The 20,352-nt window shown below is 36.0% G+C and overlaps 1 protein-coding gene across 1 annotated transcript in view; it reads left to right on the plus strand.

Annotated features, from left to right (window-relative positions):
• The window catches only part of GMPS (guanine monophosphate synthase), a 77,118-nt gene that overhangs the window by 48,538 nt on the left and 8,228 nt on the right, over nucleotides 1-20,352 (plus strand). Inside the window, exons 6-13 of the mRNA XM_040247398.1 lie at nucleotides 3,954-4,147; nucleotides 4,463-4,628; nucleotides 6,635-6,786; nucleotides 7,994-8,167; nucleotides 9,520-9,625; nucleotides 11,859-11,974; nucleotides 14,633-14,758; nucleotides 17,668-17,783. Of these exons, the coding sequence (XP_040103332.1) occupies nucleotides 3,954-4,147; nucleotides 4,463-4,628; nucleotides 6,635-6,786; nucleotides 7,994-8,167; nucleotides 9,520-9,625; nucleotides 11,859-11,974; nucleotides 14,633-14,758; nucleotides 17,668-17,783 (1,150 nt within the window). The remainder of the gene's footprint in view (nucleotides 1-3,953; nucleotides 4,148-4,462; nucleotides 4,629-6,634; nucleotides 6,787-7,993; nucleotides 8,168-9,519; nucleotides 9,626-11,858; nucleotides 11,975-14,632; nucleotides 14,759-17,667; nucleotides 17,784-20,352) is intronic.

The raw sequence follows: 20,352 nt of genomic DNA on the forward strand, positions 1-20,352 counted from the left end.
CTTTGTTGAATTCTTGACTTGTTCCTGATCTTAGAGGAAAAGCTTTTCATCACTGAGTAGGGTTAACTGTGGGCTCGTTGTATATGGCCTTTATTATATTGAGGTATGTTCCTTCTGTACCCAGTTTGTTGAGAGTTTTTATCATGTGCGATGTTGAATTTTATCTGTTGCTTTTTCTGTATCTATTGAGATGACCATATTATTTTTATCCTTCATTTTGTTAATATGGTATATCACATTGATTGGCAGATGTTAAACTATCCCTGCATCCCTGGAATAAATCCCACTTGATTATGGTGTATGATCTTTTTAATGTATTGTATTTGATTTGCTAATATATTGTTGAGGATTTTTGCAACATTGTTTATCAGAGAAATTGGCCTATAATTTTCTTTTTTTGGTAGTCTTTTCTTGTCTGGCTGTGATATCAGAGTATTGCTAGTCTCATAGAATGTGTTTGGAAGTGTTCCTTCTGCTTCTATTTCTCATGAGTTGTTATTAGTTCTTCTTTAAATGTTTGGTAGAACTCACTGGTAAAGGTATCTAGTTTTGCAACCTGTGGGGAGGTATTTGATTATTGATTCAGTCTCCTTACTTAAAATGAGTCCATTCAGATTTTCTGTTGCTTCATGATTTAGTCTTGGTAAGTTACATGTTTCTAGGAATTTACCCATTTCTTCTAAGTTTTTCAGTTTGTTGGTATATAATTGTTCATAGTATTTGTGTGGTATCTGTTGTAATGTCTCCTTTTTCATTTCTAATTTTGAGTCCTCTCTTTTTCTTGGGAACTCTGGCTAGAGGTTTATCTATCTTTTCAGGAAACCATCTCTTATTTTCATCTTTTTTATTTTCTTTTTTTTTTTCATCTTTCTAAAAATCATTTGTCTGTTTATTTCTGCTCTGATCTTTGTAATTTCCATTTTTCATTAACTTTGGGCTTAGTTTCTCTTTTTTCTTTTTTTTTTTTTTCTAGTTCTTTGAAGTTATTAGGTTGTTTAAGGCCTGACCTTTTTTTGATGTGGGCATTTATCTCTGTGAACTTCCCCCTTAGAATTGCTTTTGGCATATACCATAAGTTTTGGTTGTTTGGTTTTCGTTTTTCTTTGTCTCAAGATTTTAAAATTGCTCTCTTGGTTCCTTCTTTGACCTATTAGTTTCTCAGGAGCATGTAGTTTAATTGTCACATATTTGTGAATTTTCCAGTTTTCTTCTTATAATTTCTACTTCTACCATTGTGGTCAGAAAAGATACTTGATTATCATTTCAGTCTTCTTGAATTTAGTAAGACTTGTTTTGTGGCCAAACGTGATTTATTCTGGAGAATGTTCCAACTGTGCTCGAGAAGAATATGTATTTCTCTCCGCATTTTACTTATTTCAGTCTACTCTCACTTCCCTGGTTTCCAGTCAGTTGGATGTATCAATAGTTCTTATCTTTCCTCTTCTATAAGTGAGGCTTCCCCCCCACCCACCCCCCGCTCCCGGCTTCTTTCAAACTGTTTTTTCTTTGATTGTCTGTAGTTTGTAAATCATATGCCTAGGTGTAATATTTTTCTTTTTGTATTTATGCTGCTCAGTGTTTTCTGAGCTTCCTGGGTTAGTTTGATGTCTTATATTAATTTCAGGGGAAATTCTCATTCATTATGGTTTTAAATATTCTGTTCCTCTTTCTCTTTCTTCTAGAAGTTCCATTGTTTATGTTATTTGTACTTGTGTCACAATTCCTGGATGTTCTGGTTTTTTTTTTTCCAGTGTTTTTTTCTTTTCAGTTTTCAGTGTGAGCCATTTTTATTGAGTTATCTCCTAGCTTAGAGAGTATTTCTCAAGCCATGTCCAGTCTGTTGATAAGCCCATCAAAGACATTCTTCATTTCTGTTATAGTGTTTTTGATCCCTTGAATCATTTTGGTCCCTTGGAGAATTTCCAACTCTCTGCTTACATTGCCCGGCTCTTCTTGCATACTCTACTTTATCCATGTGAGCCCTTAGCTTCTTAATAATACTTATTTTAAATTCCCAAGCTTATAATTCCAATATCTCTGCAGTATCTGAGTCTCTTCAGTATCTGAGTCTCTTCTAACACTTGATCTATCTCTTCAAACCTATTTTTTCCCTTTTAGTGTCTCTTGTACTTTTTTCTTGCTAGCTTGACATGATGTACTGGGTACAAGGAATTGCTGTAGAAGGCAAGGTGTTGGAGAGAGGGAGAGTCTTCTGTGGCCTATGAGTAGGTCTCAGTCTTAGTGAACCTGTGGCTCTGGGCTGTAGATTTCATGAGTGTTTTCATTGTTTCCCTCTGTTAGATGGGACAGGAGGACTAGAATGGGCTAGGGTTGGGTGTTTTCTTTTCTCCCAAGTCAATTTGGTTCTGATAAAACCCTGTCATATTAGACTGGTTAAATAGTTTCTCCTGAGAGTAGAAGCCTTATTAAGAGGAAAAGAATGGCTTGGTGTATTTCAGAATGTTTTCTTTTTCCCTCCCCTTTTTGAAGCACAAGGGGATTTTTCTCTAATATTCACTGTGAGAACTTAGTCAAGCTACTGGAGAGTGTGAGGATCCCAGATGACTGGGTCTTCCTGGACATTTTATCTCTCAGATTTGTCCATGCTGAGCCTCCAGTGATATCAGTTATAGTTCAAGTTTCTATACCTCAGCAATGGTGCCTATAGAGGTTTGCAATTATGGAGTTCTCCAGTAAGTTGTGATTCTCTGTATTTACCTGTCAGTCTCTCTTAAGGGTATTTAATCAGCTTTTTACTTGTTGTTAGAACATAGTGGTGTCTTCTAGCTTCTTACATATGCTGGACTGGAAACCAGAAGTTAGACTGGGTTCTGGTCTGTTTTGAAGGCAGAAACAAAGGATTTGCTGTGGAGTGGGAAGGAGAGAATAGAGTCCAATTTTAACTTCCCAGTGTTTCAGTCTGAGCAACGAGATGATGGTTTCTGTTTACTTGATGTGAAAGAATGAAGTAATTTGGGTTTGCATTATTAAATTTAAGGTTTCTTATTAAACATTGAAATGAAGGTGTGAATAGGCAGTTTTATATATTTTTGAGTAGGACTGTAGAAGAGAAAACTGGACTGGAGGAATAAATTCAGGGGTATAACAACATATAGGTAACATTTAAGGTCATGAGAGTTTGGAATCATTCAGAATGTATAGATGAGAAATTTAAGGACTGAATACTGGTTGACTTTGATGTGTAGAGATGGATAAGACGAGGAACCAACAAAGAAGGTTCAGCATTAGACAGTGAAATAAGGAATGAACCAGGAGAGTGGTATCTGAGAAGCCAAGTAAAGAAAGTGTGAACTTCCCTAGTAGGGGAGAATGAGTGTAAGTTTGGGAGTTTAGCAAGCCTGATTTACCTACTTAGTTAGCTGGGGATACTGGCAAGTTTCTTGATATCTCAGAGCCATAGACAGTGGGTAGTACATGTACATGTTAAACATATAGCCTATTGTCTGCTGCTTTGTAGATGATAATTTGTCAGAAGCCCATTAGTCAAGTACGTGGAGTTATATTCATGGTTAATAGTATGCAAGAAAGAAACACTGGGATATTCTGATAGGTTTAATGTATGAGGATTTTCTAATATAGAAAATTGGTAGCTGCACATTGCATGTTGAAGGCATATGAGACTGAGATCTAAAACTGAGTTACCCTTGCATTAAACAGACAAAATGATTGCACTAACCTGGGTGGAGAAGTGAGGATACTGTGAAGTGATGTCACAGCCATGTAGTTCATTAATTGCTATATGAAGGAAGACCTTATAAAGCCAGATCATGGCAGTGTAGTTTTTATTTGAAAATTTTTTTTCCCATTGCTAAAAATCCACTAATTTGAATCAGTTTCCACATTTATGGAGGAAGAAATTGTGAGGAATTACTGTGGGTGCTGAGTATTTTCAATATGAAAAAAAATTATTTATGATTATTTTCTCTATAAAGGTATAGCAAATGAATCTAAAAAATTATATGGAGCCCAGTTCCACCCTGAAGTTGGCCTTACAGAAAATGGGAAAGTAATACTGAAGAATTTCCTCTACGATATAGCTGGGTGCAGTGGGACCTTCACTGTGCAGAACAGAGAAATTGAGTGTATCCGAGAGATCAAAGAGAGAGTGGGCACATCAAAAGTTTTGGTAAGCAGTTTACATCTGAAAGTCTAAAACTTTGTGCCAGTAATGTTAGACTCAAGGTTGACTTACTTAGTATAGCCCTTAAATTTTGACTGGGTGATAGGTGTTTTTGAGTTGCCCTGTTTCAGAGTGCTTTTTCAGTTACCATACATATCTTTAATACAAACCAGGGGTTGAACCCGAGCCCTTAGCAGTGAGAGCATGTAGTCCTAACCACTGGACCACCAGGGAATTCCCCAGTGTTTTTAGGTAGTGATTTAAGCTCTTACCATCTTTGTGCTTATTTTACTCAATTTGACTTTTCATTTCACCCTGTAGGTTTTACTCAGTGGTGGAGTAGACTCAACAGTTTGTACAGCTTTGTTAAATCGTGCTTTGAACCAAGATCAAGTCATTGCTGTGCACATTGATAATGGCTTTATGAGAAAACGAGAAAGTCAGTCTGTTGAAGAGGGCCTCAAAAAGCTTGGAATTCAAGTCAAAGGTATTGATGAACTCCCGAAAAGTTAACTTACATATCAGGACTTGTTTAATCAAATCTAGCTTGTGATTAAATTAACCAAGTAGAGTTTTCCCAGTAATCAAGTACAGTTTTCCCAGTAAGCTTATGGTTGAAATGTTTTTTATTTTTACATTGTAATTACTTCTGGTTCAAGAGGGGCCACAGTATAAATTTTGAAAATTGATTACTCTTAATGTTATATATAGATGAATAAGTTACCATTTTCCAGCCACCATTCTGTTCTTTCTATTCATCTTCTTAGGCCTTAACTGCTTTTACATTTATGGATCTCATCTGCACTTTTATAAAAAAAAGATATAAGCCATAGTTATAGTGAAATTAGTAGTTTAATGATATAAACTGTGTATTGACTTAATTGGAATTGATGCCAAAAAGTTGAGTGTAAAATGAAGACTTGTGTAGTTAAACATGAAGTAAAAATGAGTCTATTTCTTTCTTCTTTGGAAATATCACTAAAATAACAGTACAGGCATAAAACAAGTTTAATGCCAGAAGGATGAGGAATAGAGAGGAGGTGATAATAGCAGTCTAATGGTTTCAACAAAATGTTGGGAAGTGGAAAGCAGATGGTTTATACAGGTTTTCTCTGATAGCCTAATGAAGCTTAAATTTTAGGACTACTCACCAGCCTTTTCCAAAATCTGGGAAATGACCTTATCAGTATCTTCTCATAGTTATACATGAAATTTGAAATAAGGTATTTTAATAATTTATAGTTAATTTACTTTGTCTTTCTCCTCTTTCTCTCTTTTGGATGGTTTTATAGTGGCTGCAGACATTTGGGAATTATGCTAAGAAAACATCAAGTTGGGGATACATTTAGTTTGGATTTGGTGCTATATTTGTGATTTGCAGTAGTTTCTGTGTATAGTGGGTAGTTTGTCTTAGCCCTCAGAGTATTGCGTGATTTGTTATTCCTTTTCTTGTAAGGGCCCTCTGAATTGTTTAGTTTCAGCCCCACAGAAACTTGTATCCATCTTTGTTAACTGAGGTGGTAGGATGGAGGACTCAGAACCTTGGGGAAGGGTTCTGGGAAGGAAGCCCAGCAAAAGGCAGGGCTTCGGGGAAGCTCAGGATTGGGAACACTGGCTGCCTCACAGGGCCTGCTCACTGGGTCAGCCTAGAACGTGTTGGATCAAAGTCTGAGAACCAGTTACTTTTCCCTTTAAACGGGGACACAGCTGCTCTGTCCTTCATCAGAAGACCATGGATTTATTCTCTAGACTCTAGGCTAAACAAGAGAGGCTTTAGACTTGGACATGTCAATACCAGGCATAGTTGAAGGTGGAAGGAAGATTGTATGTTAAAAACAGTAACATTAAGGAAAAGCATTATGTACTGAATGATATCTCTTCCCCTCCACTGGCCGCTTCCTCTCTTCAGGCTATCAGAATGCTAAGAAACAGGAAATTGGAGGTGTCTTCTCTGGGTAATTGACCAGCTTGAGAGAAAGACCTACAAATTCATAAAGTGAAGTAGCCAGCTGCTTTGGCATCTTGTGGAGAAGACTTTCTTTCTTTTTCTTTTTTTTTTTTAAACTTTACTCTTTAAAAGGACAGCCAAGGATCACTAAGAGTATGTTTTTAGACATTAGTTTTTCACGGGACTGGTCACTGTGCAGTTCCAAGGACTTTGATCCCTATATATGTACTGCTGCTTTGACTCCCTTTGAGGGATTTTTCTTGTTGCTCTGGTGAAGCACTGAATAGAGGGAAAGTAATTAGCATAATTTGTGATAATATGGTCCTAGATAGTAAAATGTCGCAGAATTCTCAAAGGAACAAAACTCAGTGAGTGCCCGTATATGGACTCTGTTAGTCATAGATCATTCGTAGTTCTGGAATATGTAAGCAGTTTAAGGGGAGAATCAGAGGATCCATATAGGTTTTTTTTTTTTGTAGTTGATCTACTACTTACTATTTTCAAAAATCTGTTAGTTTAAAATATGCTTCTCTCCTCTTCCCCAGTGATAAATGCTGCTCATTCTTTCTACAATGGAACAACAACTCTACCAATATCAGATGAAGACAGAACTCCACGAAAGAGAATTAGCAAAACATTAAATATGACTACAAGTCCTGAGGAGAAAAGAAAAATCATTGGGGATACTTTTGTTAAGGTACTTTTAAAATATTCTCAGTGTGTACTATTTTAAATGTGAATTTGAGTATTTTTTCCTTGTCATTATACCAAATAGTCAAATTTTGTGACTAATTTTGATTCTTATTTTTGGCTAAGAGTTTTACTGTGTTTTGCTATTATACTGAGTAATAGAAACTATTTTATGTTTTAAAAAACATGTACTTACATTGTCAGGCTGTTGTTTTAATTGCTTAAGAATAGATCTCTTTCCCAGCATCAGAGTCTTTTCCAATGAGTCAGCTCTTCACATCAGGTGGCCAAAGTATTGGAGTTTGAGCATCAACATCAGTCCTTCCAATGAATATTCAGGGCTGGTTTCCTCTAGGATGGACTGGTTGGATCTCCTTGCAGTCCAAGGGACTCTTCAAGAGTCTTCTCCAACACCACAGTTCAAAAGCATCAGTTCTTCAGCACTCAGCTTTCTTTATAGTCCAGCTCCCACATCCATACATGACCACTGGAAAAACCATAGCTTTGACTAGACGGACCTTTGTTGACAAAGTAATGTCTCTGCTTTTTAATATGCTATCTAGGTTGGTCATAACTTTACTTCCAAGGAGTAAGTGTCTTTTAATTTCATGACTGCAGTCACCATCTGTAGTGATTTTGGAGCCCAGGAAAAAAAAGTCAGCCACTGTTTCTCCATCTGTTTGTCATGAAGTGATGGGACCAGATGCCATGATCATAGTTTTCTGAATATTGAGCTTTAAGCCAACTTTTTTGCTCTCCTCTTTCACTTTCTTCAAGAGACTGTTTAGTAGTTCTTCACTTTATGCCATAAGGGTGGTGTCATCTGCATATCTGAGGTTATCGATATTTCTCCCATTCCAGCTTATGCTTCCTCCAGCCCATGTACTCTGCATATAGGTTAAATAAGCAGGGTGACAATATACAGCCTTGATGTACTCCTTTTCGTATTTGGAACCAGTCTGTTGTTTCATGTCCAGTTCTAACTGTTGCTTCTTGACCTGCATACAGATTTCTCAAGAGGCAGGTCAGGTGGTCTGGTATTCCCATCTCTTTCAGAATTTGTCCTTAAAGGAGTTTAATTTGAGGGTTGGTGGATTTCATCTCCTGATTAGTACTGCAAAAGGACTCTTAGAAATTTAGCTGAAAGTATAAAATTTTGCTGTCTTGAAAAAAATTTGTTTCTTAAAAGGTTGTTTTACTCCTGTTGATTATAGATTGCCAATGAAGTAATTGGAGAAATGAACTTGAAACCAGAGGAGGTTTTCCTTGCCCAAGGTACTTTACGGCCTGATCTAATTGAAAGTGCATCTCTTGTTGCAAGTGGCAAAGCTGAACTCATCAAAACCCATCACAATGACACAGAACTTATCAGAAAGTTGAGAGAGGAGGTAAAAGCTTTTGAAATCTTTACCATAAAGCCTCTTTCCCTCCTTCATCATTTTTACGTGTACAGTTTAATAGTTTTCAGTATATTTGTATTGTTGTGAAACAGATCTGCATAACTTTTTCATTTTGCAAAACTGAAACTCTGTACCTGTTAAACAACAGCTACCCATTTCTGCCTCTCTCTAACCCCTGATAGTCTACCATTCTACTCTTTGTTTCAATGAATTTGACTGCTTTAAATACCTCTTAGAAGGGGAATCATAGTTTTTGTGTTTTTTTTTGTGACTGGCTTATTTCACTTAGTGTAAGTCCTCAAGGTTCATCCATGTTGTAGCATGTGATAGGGTTTCCTTCCTTTTTAAGCTGAATAATACTCTATTGTATGTATATACACATATCACCAATGGGCATTTGGATTACTTCCGCTTTTTGGTTGCTGTGAACTTTGCTGTGCTGCTGTAAACATGGGTTTGCAAATGTCTCTTTGAGCCCCTGCTTTCATTTCTTTTGGATATGTACTAAGAAGTGGGATATCTGAGTCTTAACGATAGTTTTATTTTTAGTTTTTTTGAGGAACTTCCTTAATGTCTCATCAGCAGCTATACTTTATTAAAATCCTACCAGTAGTGCAAAAAGCTTCCTATTTCTTTGTACCTTGCCCAACACTTGTTATTTTCTGTTCTTTTTTTTAAAGTAGCCATCCTAATGGATGTGAATTACCTGTCCCTTTTTATTATTTTAGGCATCCTAGTAGATGAGAAGTGGTAGGTATCTCATTGTGGTTTTGATTTGCATTTCCCTAATTGGCTAACGATGTCAGTCACCTTTTATGTGCTTATTGGCTATTTGTATATCTTTGGAGAAAAATCTATTCAGATCTTTTGCCCATTTTTAAATTGGCTTATTTATCTTTTTATTGTTGAATTGCATGTGTTCTTTATGTAGTCTGTAGTCTGGTTACTGGCTATTAGATACATGATTTGCCTTCTGTGGGTTGTCTTTTCACTTGATGGTATCATTTGGAGAGTTTTAATTTTTAAACACCAGTATGTTTTCTGATTGACTTATATTACAATGAGAACTAAATCAGAGATATGTGGATAGGTTTTCTCTGCTTTTTGTCTGTTTAAAAGGTTTGTGTTTAAAATGTGTCTCACAGAGATATATAAAAATCACTAAAATATCTAATTCCTTAAAAAGACAAAGGAAGAAATACTTTAAAAGATGAAGTTTTAAAAATGATTTTTAAAGGTAAAAGACAATAGGAAAAGTGAGTAATTTGTTGTTCTTTGTTTTTCGTGTCATTTTGGTTACTATTATAATTTGTATTAATTGGCCTTTTTCTTTCATGTAGGGAAAAGTAATAGAACCTTTGAAAGATTTTCATAAGGATGAAGTAAGAATCTTAGGCAGAGAACTTGGACTTCCAGAAGAGTTAGTTTCCAGGCATCCATTTCCAGGTAAGAAATGGAGTTATGTTTGGTTTGCCATTGTCTTCATGTTGAACAAGAATCAATTCAAACATGTTTTGAAGTAATTTATCATCTTAGAGAATATGTAACTTGAAAGAAAGGAAAGGATGGGTAGGGAATAAACATTCTTTTTAGTGCTTACTGTATATATTTCATTTTATTAAATACTCATTTTTTTATTATATATATATTTAAATGTTGCATTATCCTTGTGGAAATAGGTTGACATGTAATGTTGCCATCAGATAAGAAAACCAAGAAATATTTTAATAACATTGCCATAAAATTCTCAGAACTTGGGTTTTTATGTTCTTTCTACTATACCATGATGTATTCCAGATAGTAATTAACTGGAAATAAGAGAAGTGTGACACAGAGTAGCAAACTGAATGCTTCACCAGTGGCAACCCAGAACTGTCCCCTCGCCCTGCATCTTGTAGAGAGGCAGGGAGTTTTTTGCTGTTGTGTTTTAAAAGCTGGAACTGAATTGTGCCATATTTCCCATTGCTGCTGAAACCACCCACAGAAGACACGCTGCCTGTGTGCATTGCCAGGTATCTTAATGTCAGTCCTTTGCTTTACATGACATAAAATAAGTTGGTTTTGTTTTAGTGTAGTACAGATTTTTTTGTTGCTTTTTAGTTTTGCTTTTACGGGTGGTAGAGAGTCTTCCTGCAGTGCGGGAGACTCAGGTTTGATCCCTAGGTCCGAAAGATCCCCTGGAGAAGGAAGTGGCAACCCACTCCAGTGTCTTGCCTGAAAAAAACCCCATGGACAGAGGAGCCTGGCATGCTGCAGTCCATGGGATCGCAGAGTCAGACATGACTGAGTGACTTCACTTTGCACTTTAAAACTCAGTTCTTTGAAACCCTTATCCCCTGACTGACTTGTCTGAATGGATGAACCATTTGTTTTCACAGTGCTGTATGTAACTCATTTGTGAACAAATGAAAATATTCCATTTTTAAGTAGTCATAAAAATATTAATAATTAGAGCTGATATTTGTTAATTAGGACTGTAAGTAAGTCTTAACCTGTTTTTGTTTTGAGTTCTTGAGCGTGGCAAGTCTTCTACCTCAGTTCCTATGTCTCTACTACAGTTATTAGGTGATGAGTTGAGAGTGATCTAATCAAATTAAAAAGAATAGTTAACGTTTCTTTAGTACTAGTGTGAGCCAGGCACTCTGGTAAATATTTTGCCTATATTGTGTTATTTGATCCTCACAATAGTAACTGCTGTTATCCTGTTGTCCAGTTGAGAGAATTTAGGGACAGAGGCTAGTTTGCCAAAAGTTACACAGACTGAATTTGGAACCAGGAGTGTAGCCCCACTAAGGCCACCTCAGTACTGGTTACTCTTAACTACCGTATTGCCTCCATAAATAGTGTTACAAAGATAATGACCCACATAGAGATTAGCACTTGTTTATGTTACTGACTTCAATTCTGGTATTCGAGATGTTCGGTCCCAATGTGTGTTGGCAAAGAATTGTGTCTGCAAGTAGTTTTAAATAGATTGGCACATATATTGTGTATCAAAAATAATTATTAGAGAATTTTGAGGTTCTTAATATGTGTACTATGAAAATAAGAGATGGAAATAACTGATACAAAGAGAAATGAAGCATTCTGAAAGTGATGAGTTGTATGGGAAACTAATAGCTGCATTTCATGTTAAACACTTTAAAAACCCTAAAGTGTATATGTCAATTATATTTCAATAAAAGCAGTATCTTGTGACACACAGCTAAAGATACATCCGGTAGGGGAGAGGTGAGTAGTGTTCATGAGTAGACAGAAGGCAACTGCACTTTACTGGATGCTGTACATGGGCACTTACAGTGCACGAAGCCACTGGATAAGTGACTCTCCCGAAAGTGGGGTTAGGTCGAGTATGAGGGCTCCAGCGACAGCCCGGGCCTGGTGCCTGCACCCTGACGGAGGCGGAGTGGCTGCTGTGGAGCTCGCAGGAGGAGGGGTAGGGAGCGGAGCCGGTGGGTTGCCGGGGGCTCAGCACTGCTGCCGACCCTGGGGCCCTCCTCGTGACCCGGCAGCCGCTCCAGTGCTGGCTGGAGGGGCTGTCTCAGATGCCGTTTGTAGGCTTCCTTCCTCACACCCCCAGGAAGGGCAGCATCCAATAAAAACTCTGTCCAGGAAAAAAAAATAAGATTGTATATTAAATATAACATTTATATTAAATATCATTGTACTCTTTCTTTAGGTCCTGGCCTGGCAATCAGAGTAATATGTGCTGAAGAACCTTATATTTGTAAGGATTTTCCTGAAACTAACAATATTTTGAAAATAGTAGCTGATTTTTCTGCAAGTGTTAAAAAGGTAATTTATGTTGAATTTGTATATTATAGGAGCTTTAAAAAGATACAGCTAATCAATACAAAGAATTGAATGGATTCTTGTTGTATTTCAGTATTTACAATGAATTACTTAGGGTTTTGTTACTTGAAAATTCAGAGATATTTAACCTTTGGAAATGACTATGAAGACAGTATTCTACAGAGGCTCTTAAATGCAGAGTTCTCTTTTCAGCTATTCTATATATTTTAACAAATTAGATACTTTGAATTCCTGAAAATAAAATACTTGATATCAAGTATTTTAAAACACCCTTTCATACGTCTTGTAAGAAAGTAAGGGAGATCATTTTAGTTCCAAACTGAGGATGATTGAGAAGTCTTCAGTTCTTCTGTATATTTGGTGCTTAAAATTTATAATCTATATTAAAGTGGGCTTTGGTTGGTAGTGCTTTTGAGTGTTGGAAAAGAAACAATGTAAATTATCTTTGGAATCTCTTCATCTGGGCTTCAGAGAATCCGCATTAATAGGACTTTAACAAATATGAGCTTATAATAAAAAACTACACAATACATCTAAAAATAAGGCACAGTGAATGAGAGCTAGTAGAAGACGACCCTCAAGTACTTCAGATACTGGAATTAGCAATCATATATAAAGTACAAAGAATTAAAAGAAGCAATTGTTAATGAGAATAAGGTATATAAGGTATATAAAGTGCCTGGGAGCTTTGAAAAATTAAGTTCTAGAAATGAAAATAACTGAAATTAAAAAGAGCTAAAGAGAGTTAGTGAACTTGAATTATCCAGAAATTGGAACAAAGCATCAAAGAGAAAATATGATTAGAGAAGTTAAGACAAAATGAGAACGCCAACTTAAATGTATATCCCGAAGGAGATAGGCAAAAGTATTTGAATTCTGTCACACTTTTGAAAGGGCTTCCCTGGTGAGCCAGTTGCAGAGAATTGGACACAACTAAGTGACTAAGCACAGCACAGCACACAGTGCTGAAAGACACCATGCCTCAGATTCAGGAAATACGGTACATCCCAATCAGGGTAAAGGAGAAGAATTTGACATCTAATAGGCATAACTATGTGTGCTTCCCTGCTGGCTCAGAGGTGAAGAATCTGCCTGCAAAAGAAGCGGGTTCAGTCCCTGGGTTGGGAAGATCCCCTGAAGAAGGGCATGGCAACCCATGCCAGTATTCTTGCCTGTAGTATTTTCATGGAGAAGCCTGGTGGGCTACAGTCCATAGGGTCACAGAGAGTTGGTCACAACTGAAGTGACTTGGCACACGCACAAGCATAGCCATGGAAACTACAGGCTGCCAAAGACAAAGCAACTACAAAGAAAAGATTGATTTCTGCATAAAGGAAATACTGTTGTTCAGGCTGTGAAAGGAACAGTAAAAGCAGGAAGAATTCAAAATGCCAAGAGACAATACTTGTGAACAATAGTGAACAGGTAAATGGTCTCAAAGAACTTGGGCAAAATAAATATATTTTCACAGAAACAGAATTTATTGCCAATAGTCTATTACTTAAGGAGCTAAGGGCAATGGTTCTCAACCCTGGTTGTGTATTAGATTCAACAAGGGAAGCTTTTGAAGTATACTGTGCTTGGACCCCTTCTGCCTAGAATTTATTTAATTGATGTGAAATGGGACCTGAGTGTACTAAATAATTTGAGTGTGTAGCTAGGTTTGAGAACCACTGTTTTAAAGAACTGACTAGAGAAGAAGGAAGGGGATCCTAGTTCGAAGGATCTGAGATACAAGAAGGACTGATAAGCAAATAAAATGGTAAATGGGTAAAATTAATCAGACAGGCTGTATAAGCTGATCTCAATTTTGAGGTTTATTTTTTTTTTTTTAAATACAACATACAGCTAAAATAGCTTGTAAGCCATAGGGGGATTGATTGGAGTTAAAGCATTCAAAGACCTTTGTATTGCTTGCCAGATGAGCACAGATCGATTCTCTTTTGTTAAAGATCCCCACTTAAGGGGAGCCGCTAAAGAATGAAAATAGAGGGTTTAACTTCACAACTAGTAAAGGGGAAATAAATGAGTTGGGAAAAATCATCAGTTGAGAGAAACGTAAGAAAGGAGAAAGAAACATAAAAAATGGACACACAAACAGAAACTACTGAATAAACTGGTAGAATGGAATTGAACCTTAATTAAAAGACTAACATCTTTAGTTAGGACATAACTGTCAAGCTAGATTGAGGAGTAAAATCTAACTATAGTCTGTTTACCTAGGGATAGAAAGAGGGAAGGTAAAAGAATAGAAAAGGATAAAAGAATAGGAAGACATATATTCAATACTAGGCAAATAAACTGATAAATTCATTTCAGACAAAGTTGACTTTATAACAAAAAGTTCCCCTGGAGATAAGGAGAATTTGACTCGTGAGGTATTCCTTGCTGGTGACAGAGGAAAAGCCTCCACATGTATAAATCTTATCTGTATTTCTTGTCCTAATATTTACCTTTTCATAGCCCTGGCCCTCAGAGATGAAATTCTGACAACACTGCATAGCACACACAAGTTAGAAATACCAAATAGAATCTTGCTTATAAACTAGAAAGTATAGATACATAAGACAGTAGTAGGTACCAAAAGAATGACTACCTTATTTCTTGAAATCCTAAGAAGTATGTCTTTGATTTTCTTAGCCACACACGCTATTACAAAGAGTTAAAGCCTGCACGACAGAAGAGGATCAGGAAAAGCTGATGCAGATTACAAGTCTGCATTCACTGAATGCCTTCCTGCTACCAATTAAAACTGTGGGTGTGCAGGTGAGTTGTGTGAATTCATTGACCTGTGACATAACTTCGGCTGCTCTTTCTGCTAATATTGAAATAAGAATGACTTAAGGAAATGAAATATGAAAGCGTATACAACAAGTATAAAAAATGTAAAAAAGCAATATTTTATGAATGCTTATGGTGCGAATAAGGTTGTAGGAACTAAATATTCAGGCTGAGATTTTGTAGTTTTGAAACACCTGTCATCTATAACCAAAAGTAAAACTTCAAAGAATGAATTGACATAGGATTGGCTTGCTTTTGCTTTGAAGGACAGGTACTGAGAGGTCATGTCCTCATTTATCCTTGATGTGAAATGTTCTGTGGCTTTAGAAGTCTCTGACTGCAAGAAAGGCCCTGGATGGACATGTTTTTACCATTTAGGCCTTGTTCTCAGCTTGTGTTTCCCTTAAACCCGTGTCCTCTGCCTCCTCAGCCTGTCTTCTCTCTTCCTCTGAGCTGTGATAATGTACAACTAACATTTTCAGTATTTGTTGTGCAGTCTTTCCAATTGTAAAAGCATGTGACTATAACATAGTTCTCATCTTTGAAATGCTATTCATAAATAGATTATATTAAGTTTGCCTTTGTTTACATGATCATCAAGTGAGTTTCTAGGGGGAAAAGCTTGGGAGGATAGGGAAGGAGTAAGGTTTCTTTTCTGTGAGTTAGGATTTGAAGTTAAATGGAAACCAGGAAAGGTGTCAGTAATTCTACTAAAAATTGTGTGAGTGCCAGTTGGTGGGTTAATGTAGTTAGTACTCTTGCCTGGAAAATCCCATGGACGGAGGAACCCGGTGGGCTGCAGTCTGTGGGGTCGCTAAAGAGTTGTACACAACTGAGCGACTTCACTTTCATGCACTGGAGAAGGAAATGGCAACCCACTCCAGTGTTCTTGCCTGGAGAATCCCAGGAACGGCGGAGCCTGGTAGCCGTCTATGGGGTCGCACAGAGTCGGACATGACTGAAGTGACTTAGCAGCAGTAGCAGTATAGTAGAATTAAGCGTGAAGAGAAATGTTTTACAGATCTAACTCTTTTCCCTAAATATGTGAATCTGAGCCCATTCTTTTAAATCCCCCTTTCTCCTGAATTCATGTAGCCCTGTTTGTAAATAAACAGTAAAACTTCATTGTTATCTTATAATTAAACTAAAGTATTTTAGTTTATGGAAATGATATGGGACAGTTATTTCCCCCTTTCTCCCTCTTCCAGGGTCCTTATGTAAAAGCTACTTACATTGTTTTTAAATCAAATTGAAATAACCGTTCCTGGAATTGTAGAAATAATTTTCTTTCAATGGTATATGGATTATCTCATAGATTCATTTTGAAATTCATGATATGCTATTTCAGGCAGATATTACCCTACTTTATAAAAACAGAAGAGCAGACAGGTTGACCCCCTGTCCCCCCAGTTCTAACTAGGTCTGTTGTAAAAAACTTGCAGCCCTGTATGCTGACTTCTCATTTTTTGAAAAGTTCATAGATAATACTATGGATAAGTAAATATAATTTGTAGGATAAATGATTTCTTTTTAAAAAATGATTTAACATATGCACACTACTATATATGAAATAAACAACTGTAGTGCAGGGAACTATAAACTATAATGGAAAAGAATCTGAAAAAGAGTATGTATATGTTTGTATAACTAAATCACTTTGTATACTTGAAACTAACATAGCATTGTAAACTAACTACACTTCATTTTAAAAAAAAGACGCTTATTCAGGCTCTATTACTTTTCCCGTCAAAATAGAAGTTTCTTTTGTTGTTAGTTATCTTTTAGTCTCTTAGGTCTTTGAAGTTGAGACTTAGAAATCCAGATAAAAATCATAATTCATGGTTAGTATAGCAATAAGGTTTATTTTCTAAATACCAAAATAAACTACTTGTTAAAAAAAAAAGAAAAATCAAAGGCGCAATACATTTAAAAACTAAATCTCCCTATTTTTGCTCTACAGTTAAATGTCCCTTCAGAATCATTTAGAATGAGAATGAAAGGAAATTATTTGACACTTCCTACATCACCTTTTTCTTTTTAACTGAGCATCATGAACTTTTCATGCCATTGCAAGTAGATTATTATTAACTGTTGCCTTATATTCCATGTATGATTATACCATCATTTATTTAATTATTCTCCTGCCAGTGGACATTTAAGCCATTTTCACTTTGTCATTATCATAGGCAAGTAATCTTATTTCTTCAAGGAGTTATTTCATGTGTTTCAGTAATATTTCTTGGATTAAAGAACATGTGTGCTTTAAACTTTAATAGATACTATTATATTAGCATTCAAATAGTCTGAATTCTTATATTCTCAAGTTTACTGCATATTTAGTAATTATTTAATCTTGTGAGTTACTTTTCAGTTTAATTTTTTCAAAGCAAATTACTTGGATTAAACAAGACAGATGAAAAAGGAATCAATATTATCAGTTTTATTTGCTTGTTTTAAAATTTGCTTTCTTTACTTATTTTAAAACTAACTCATTTTAAAGGAATAAATTATTTTTATATCTGACTTGAGAATCCTTTATCTATCTGATAAATATGGACAGATCTTGTCTCCCAAATTAGATGTACTGGCTATCTGTATGTAGTTAAGATATTTGGAATGAAATCCCAGTGGATCTCAAGTGTATGTTGAATAAATTGTTGAAGTTACTATAACACTTTCTTAATAATGTCTAAGGTGATTTAAGTAGAATTTAATGAGGAATTTTTATCCAGGATTTATTTATGTTGTTAACAAAATATCCATATATATTTTTAGTCAAGCATATTTTTGTTAAAAGTACTTTTCATGGTGTCACCATGCATGACGTGTTTTCCATTCCATCTTTTGATTTATATAAAATCAATAAAAATTATCAATTGTATTTTTATTTTTAGGGTGACTGTCGTTCTTACAGTTATGTGTGTGGAATCTCCAGTAAGGATGAGCCTGACTGGGAATCTCTTATTTTCCTGGCTAGACTTATACCTCGTATGTGTCATAACATTAACAGGTATGTTCTGCAGTTGGCAGAGGGGTGAGATGTAGTATAAGGCTGTGGTCTTTTTTTTAAGGTCTTCCCATTGTTGAAAGACAGCTTAGGTCACAACCTAGCAGGTATTTAATAATACTTTGTATTTTGTTCGTTCATTGCAGTACAATCATCTGCTTATTAAAAAAATTTTTTTGAGGTAAGTAGGATGGCTTTTATAGAATAGTTTTAGTATGAAATTTAAAGACTTTAAAAATGTCTGTCCAACTAGCAACTTACACTATTTGTTTTATGACGTTTTATTCCAGAAAGATTGAAAAAAATGTACAAGTTACTTACTATTAGGGACTTGGTCAATTTAATAATCATTACAGAGTAAAGATAAAAACATACCAGATAGCATTAAAATAACTGCCTTAAATGTTTTAAAAATTTTGAACTTAGTTCTTCAGATCCAGTTTTCCTTTAATTTGCACATAAATTTCTTATGTCGGGTATATCAACAGCTGATTTATAACCTATATGTAATACTCAGTAGCATTGTCTCCTTTACAGTTCAAAAATATTACTCATTTAGTACCAGATTGCTAATTAAAGGTTCTTATTTCACAGTTTTTTACTCTTGTCTATTTCCTTCATGAGTATTAGGCAGTTGACAATCAAAAAGGATTACTTGAGATTTCAGTTTATTCAAATTAGCTACAGAGTTTATAAACCTACCTGTTGGTGTTTACTTAGCAGAGTGTGTACATTTCTGGCCGTGTACATTTCTCTTTTTTTGGCCATTCCTCACGGCTTGTGGGATCTTAGGTCCCTGACCAGAGGTTGAACACGTGCCCTTGGCAGTGAAAGCACAGATTTGTAACCATTGGACTACCAGAGAATTTCTGTGGTGTGTATATTTCTGTACTGATGTGGCTAGTGTTTTTAGACTGATGTTGGCCTTTAAGATAAGAAGTCAGAGGGAAGTCACATTTTTACTAATGGGAACAGGTTAAAAAGGCTTGCATAGATGAACCAAAGGCCTCCAAATATAGATAAACCTTTAATACACTGAAAAGAGTGAATTATTAATAAATAATGGTAAATTTGTAGTTGCCTATTTTGAATGGATGTAATTGTCTTGGTTAAAATAATCATTTAGAATTCTGAAATGCTAATACCTAAATAAAATTCATTGGTCATACAGAAAATTCCCTTTCACTATGTTTGACTCCATTGCTTTACTATATAATTAGTGTATTTTTCATTTCACAGCATTCTTATAGTTTCATCTGTCTCCGTCCTTTTCTTTTACCAAAGGGCCCTTAGTCTTGTTTAAACTTTATCTCTGTCCTTTTGTATTCTAGTCTTTCTGCCTGTCTTTTCTGTTTTCCCTCGTTTCTCTCTCCCTCCATTCTTAATCCTTCCTCTCTTCCCAAAAAGGAAAAAAATCAACAACCAATAAACAAAAAACTAGGTTTTAAAAATAAGAACCTAGCAAGCCCCTAAAAAATGTATTTGGTGATTTTTAAAGTTTTTTTTTGGGGGGGATTGGAATTTAAGTAATTTTTTAAAAAAGCTTTCAATTTTGCCCACCCCTGCCCCACCCCTAGTTTGCATGGTGGAATCTTCATGTAGAGAGGGACGGTTCCAGTTTTACTGTCTTACACAGGATGGAAGACTGCTTGTCTCTGTACATATTCTATGACCACTCTTGTTTGAAATAAATAAGACAAAAAGGAGCAAGTTAATGGCATTCTCTTGCCTAGTTGCTTTTTCCTCTAAGGATTATGAGCTCTAGGAAGTATATTGCTTTAAAGTGTGGCTTACTTTCAATACGTAGGATGAAACCCTTCCTGCGAAAGTATGTTTGGAAGGAGGCAATGAAATAGTTGGTGGTTTTGATCGGATGCTTTTTTCTTCTGTATGTTTGTTTTATTCTAAGTACCTATTAATAAGAAGGAAAAAAGGTATTGTTAAACTTCCCCTTGCTAGATGCAGGGGAGATTTATTTTCTCTGCTAGAGACAGATATGGCTAAGGAAAAGGGACAGTTGCCTGCTGGCTGAGAGCTGGATTGGAGGATTGGAAAGAGCCAGGTGGCACTTGTCTCTATCCCCTTCTCTCTCTTGTTTTCTGGGTGAAGGTTATAGAACAGATTCTCCAAATCAGCAATAAGATTCCCCTTGAGTTGTTGTACTTATTTGATACTAATTTCTTTAAGCTATCTTCCAAATTCTACTTTTATTAACATCTGTAATGTATCTTCATAAGTTTCAAACAGACGTTTACTTGAGGCAGTAATGAGTCATTTCTTTTCCAACAAGTCTTACTTTGATGACATTTACCGCCCCCCCCCCCACCCCGCCCCCCGGTGGTGTTTACTTAAATTTTTGGCTTTGCTGGGTCTTCATTGCTGTGCAAGGGCTTTTTCTAGTTACTGCTGGCAGGCTTCTCATTGCAATGGCTTCTTGTTGCACAGCACAGGTTCTAGGGTGTGTGGGCTTTAGTAGTTGTGTTACATAGGCTCAGTTGCTCTGTGGCACATGGGATCTTCCTGGACCAGGATCAAACCCATATCCCCTTCATTGGCAGGCAGATTCTTAACC

The sequence above is a fragment of the Oryx dammah genome, unplaced genomic scaffold, assembly GCF_014754425.2.
Source record: "Oryx dammah isolate SB20612 unplaced genomic scaffold, SCBI_Odam_1.1 HiC_scaffold_2, whole genome shotgun sequence".
Taxonomy (NCBI): Eukaryota; Metazoa; Chordata; class Mammalia; order Artiodactyla; family Bovidae; genus Oryx; species Oryx dammah.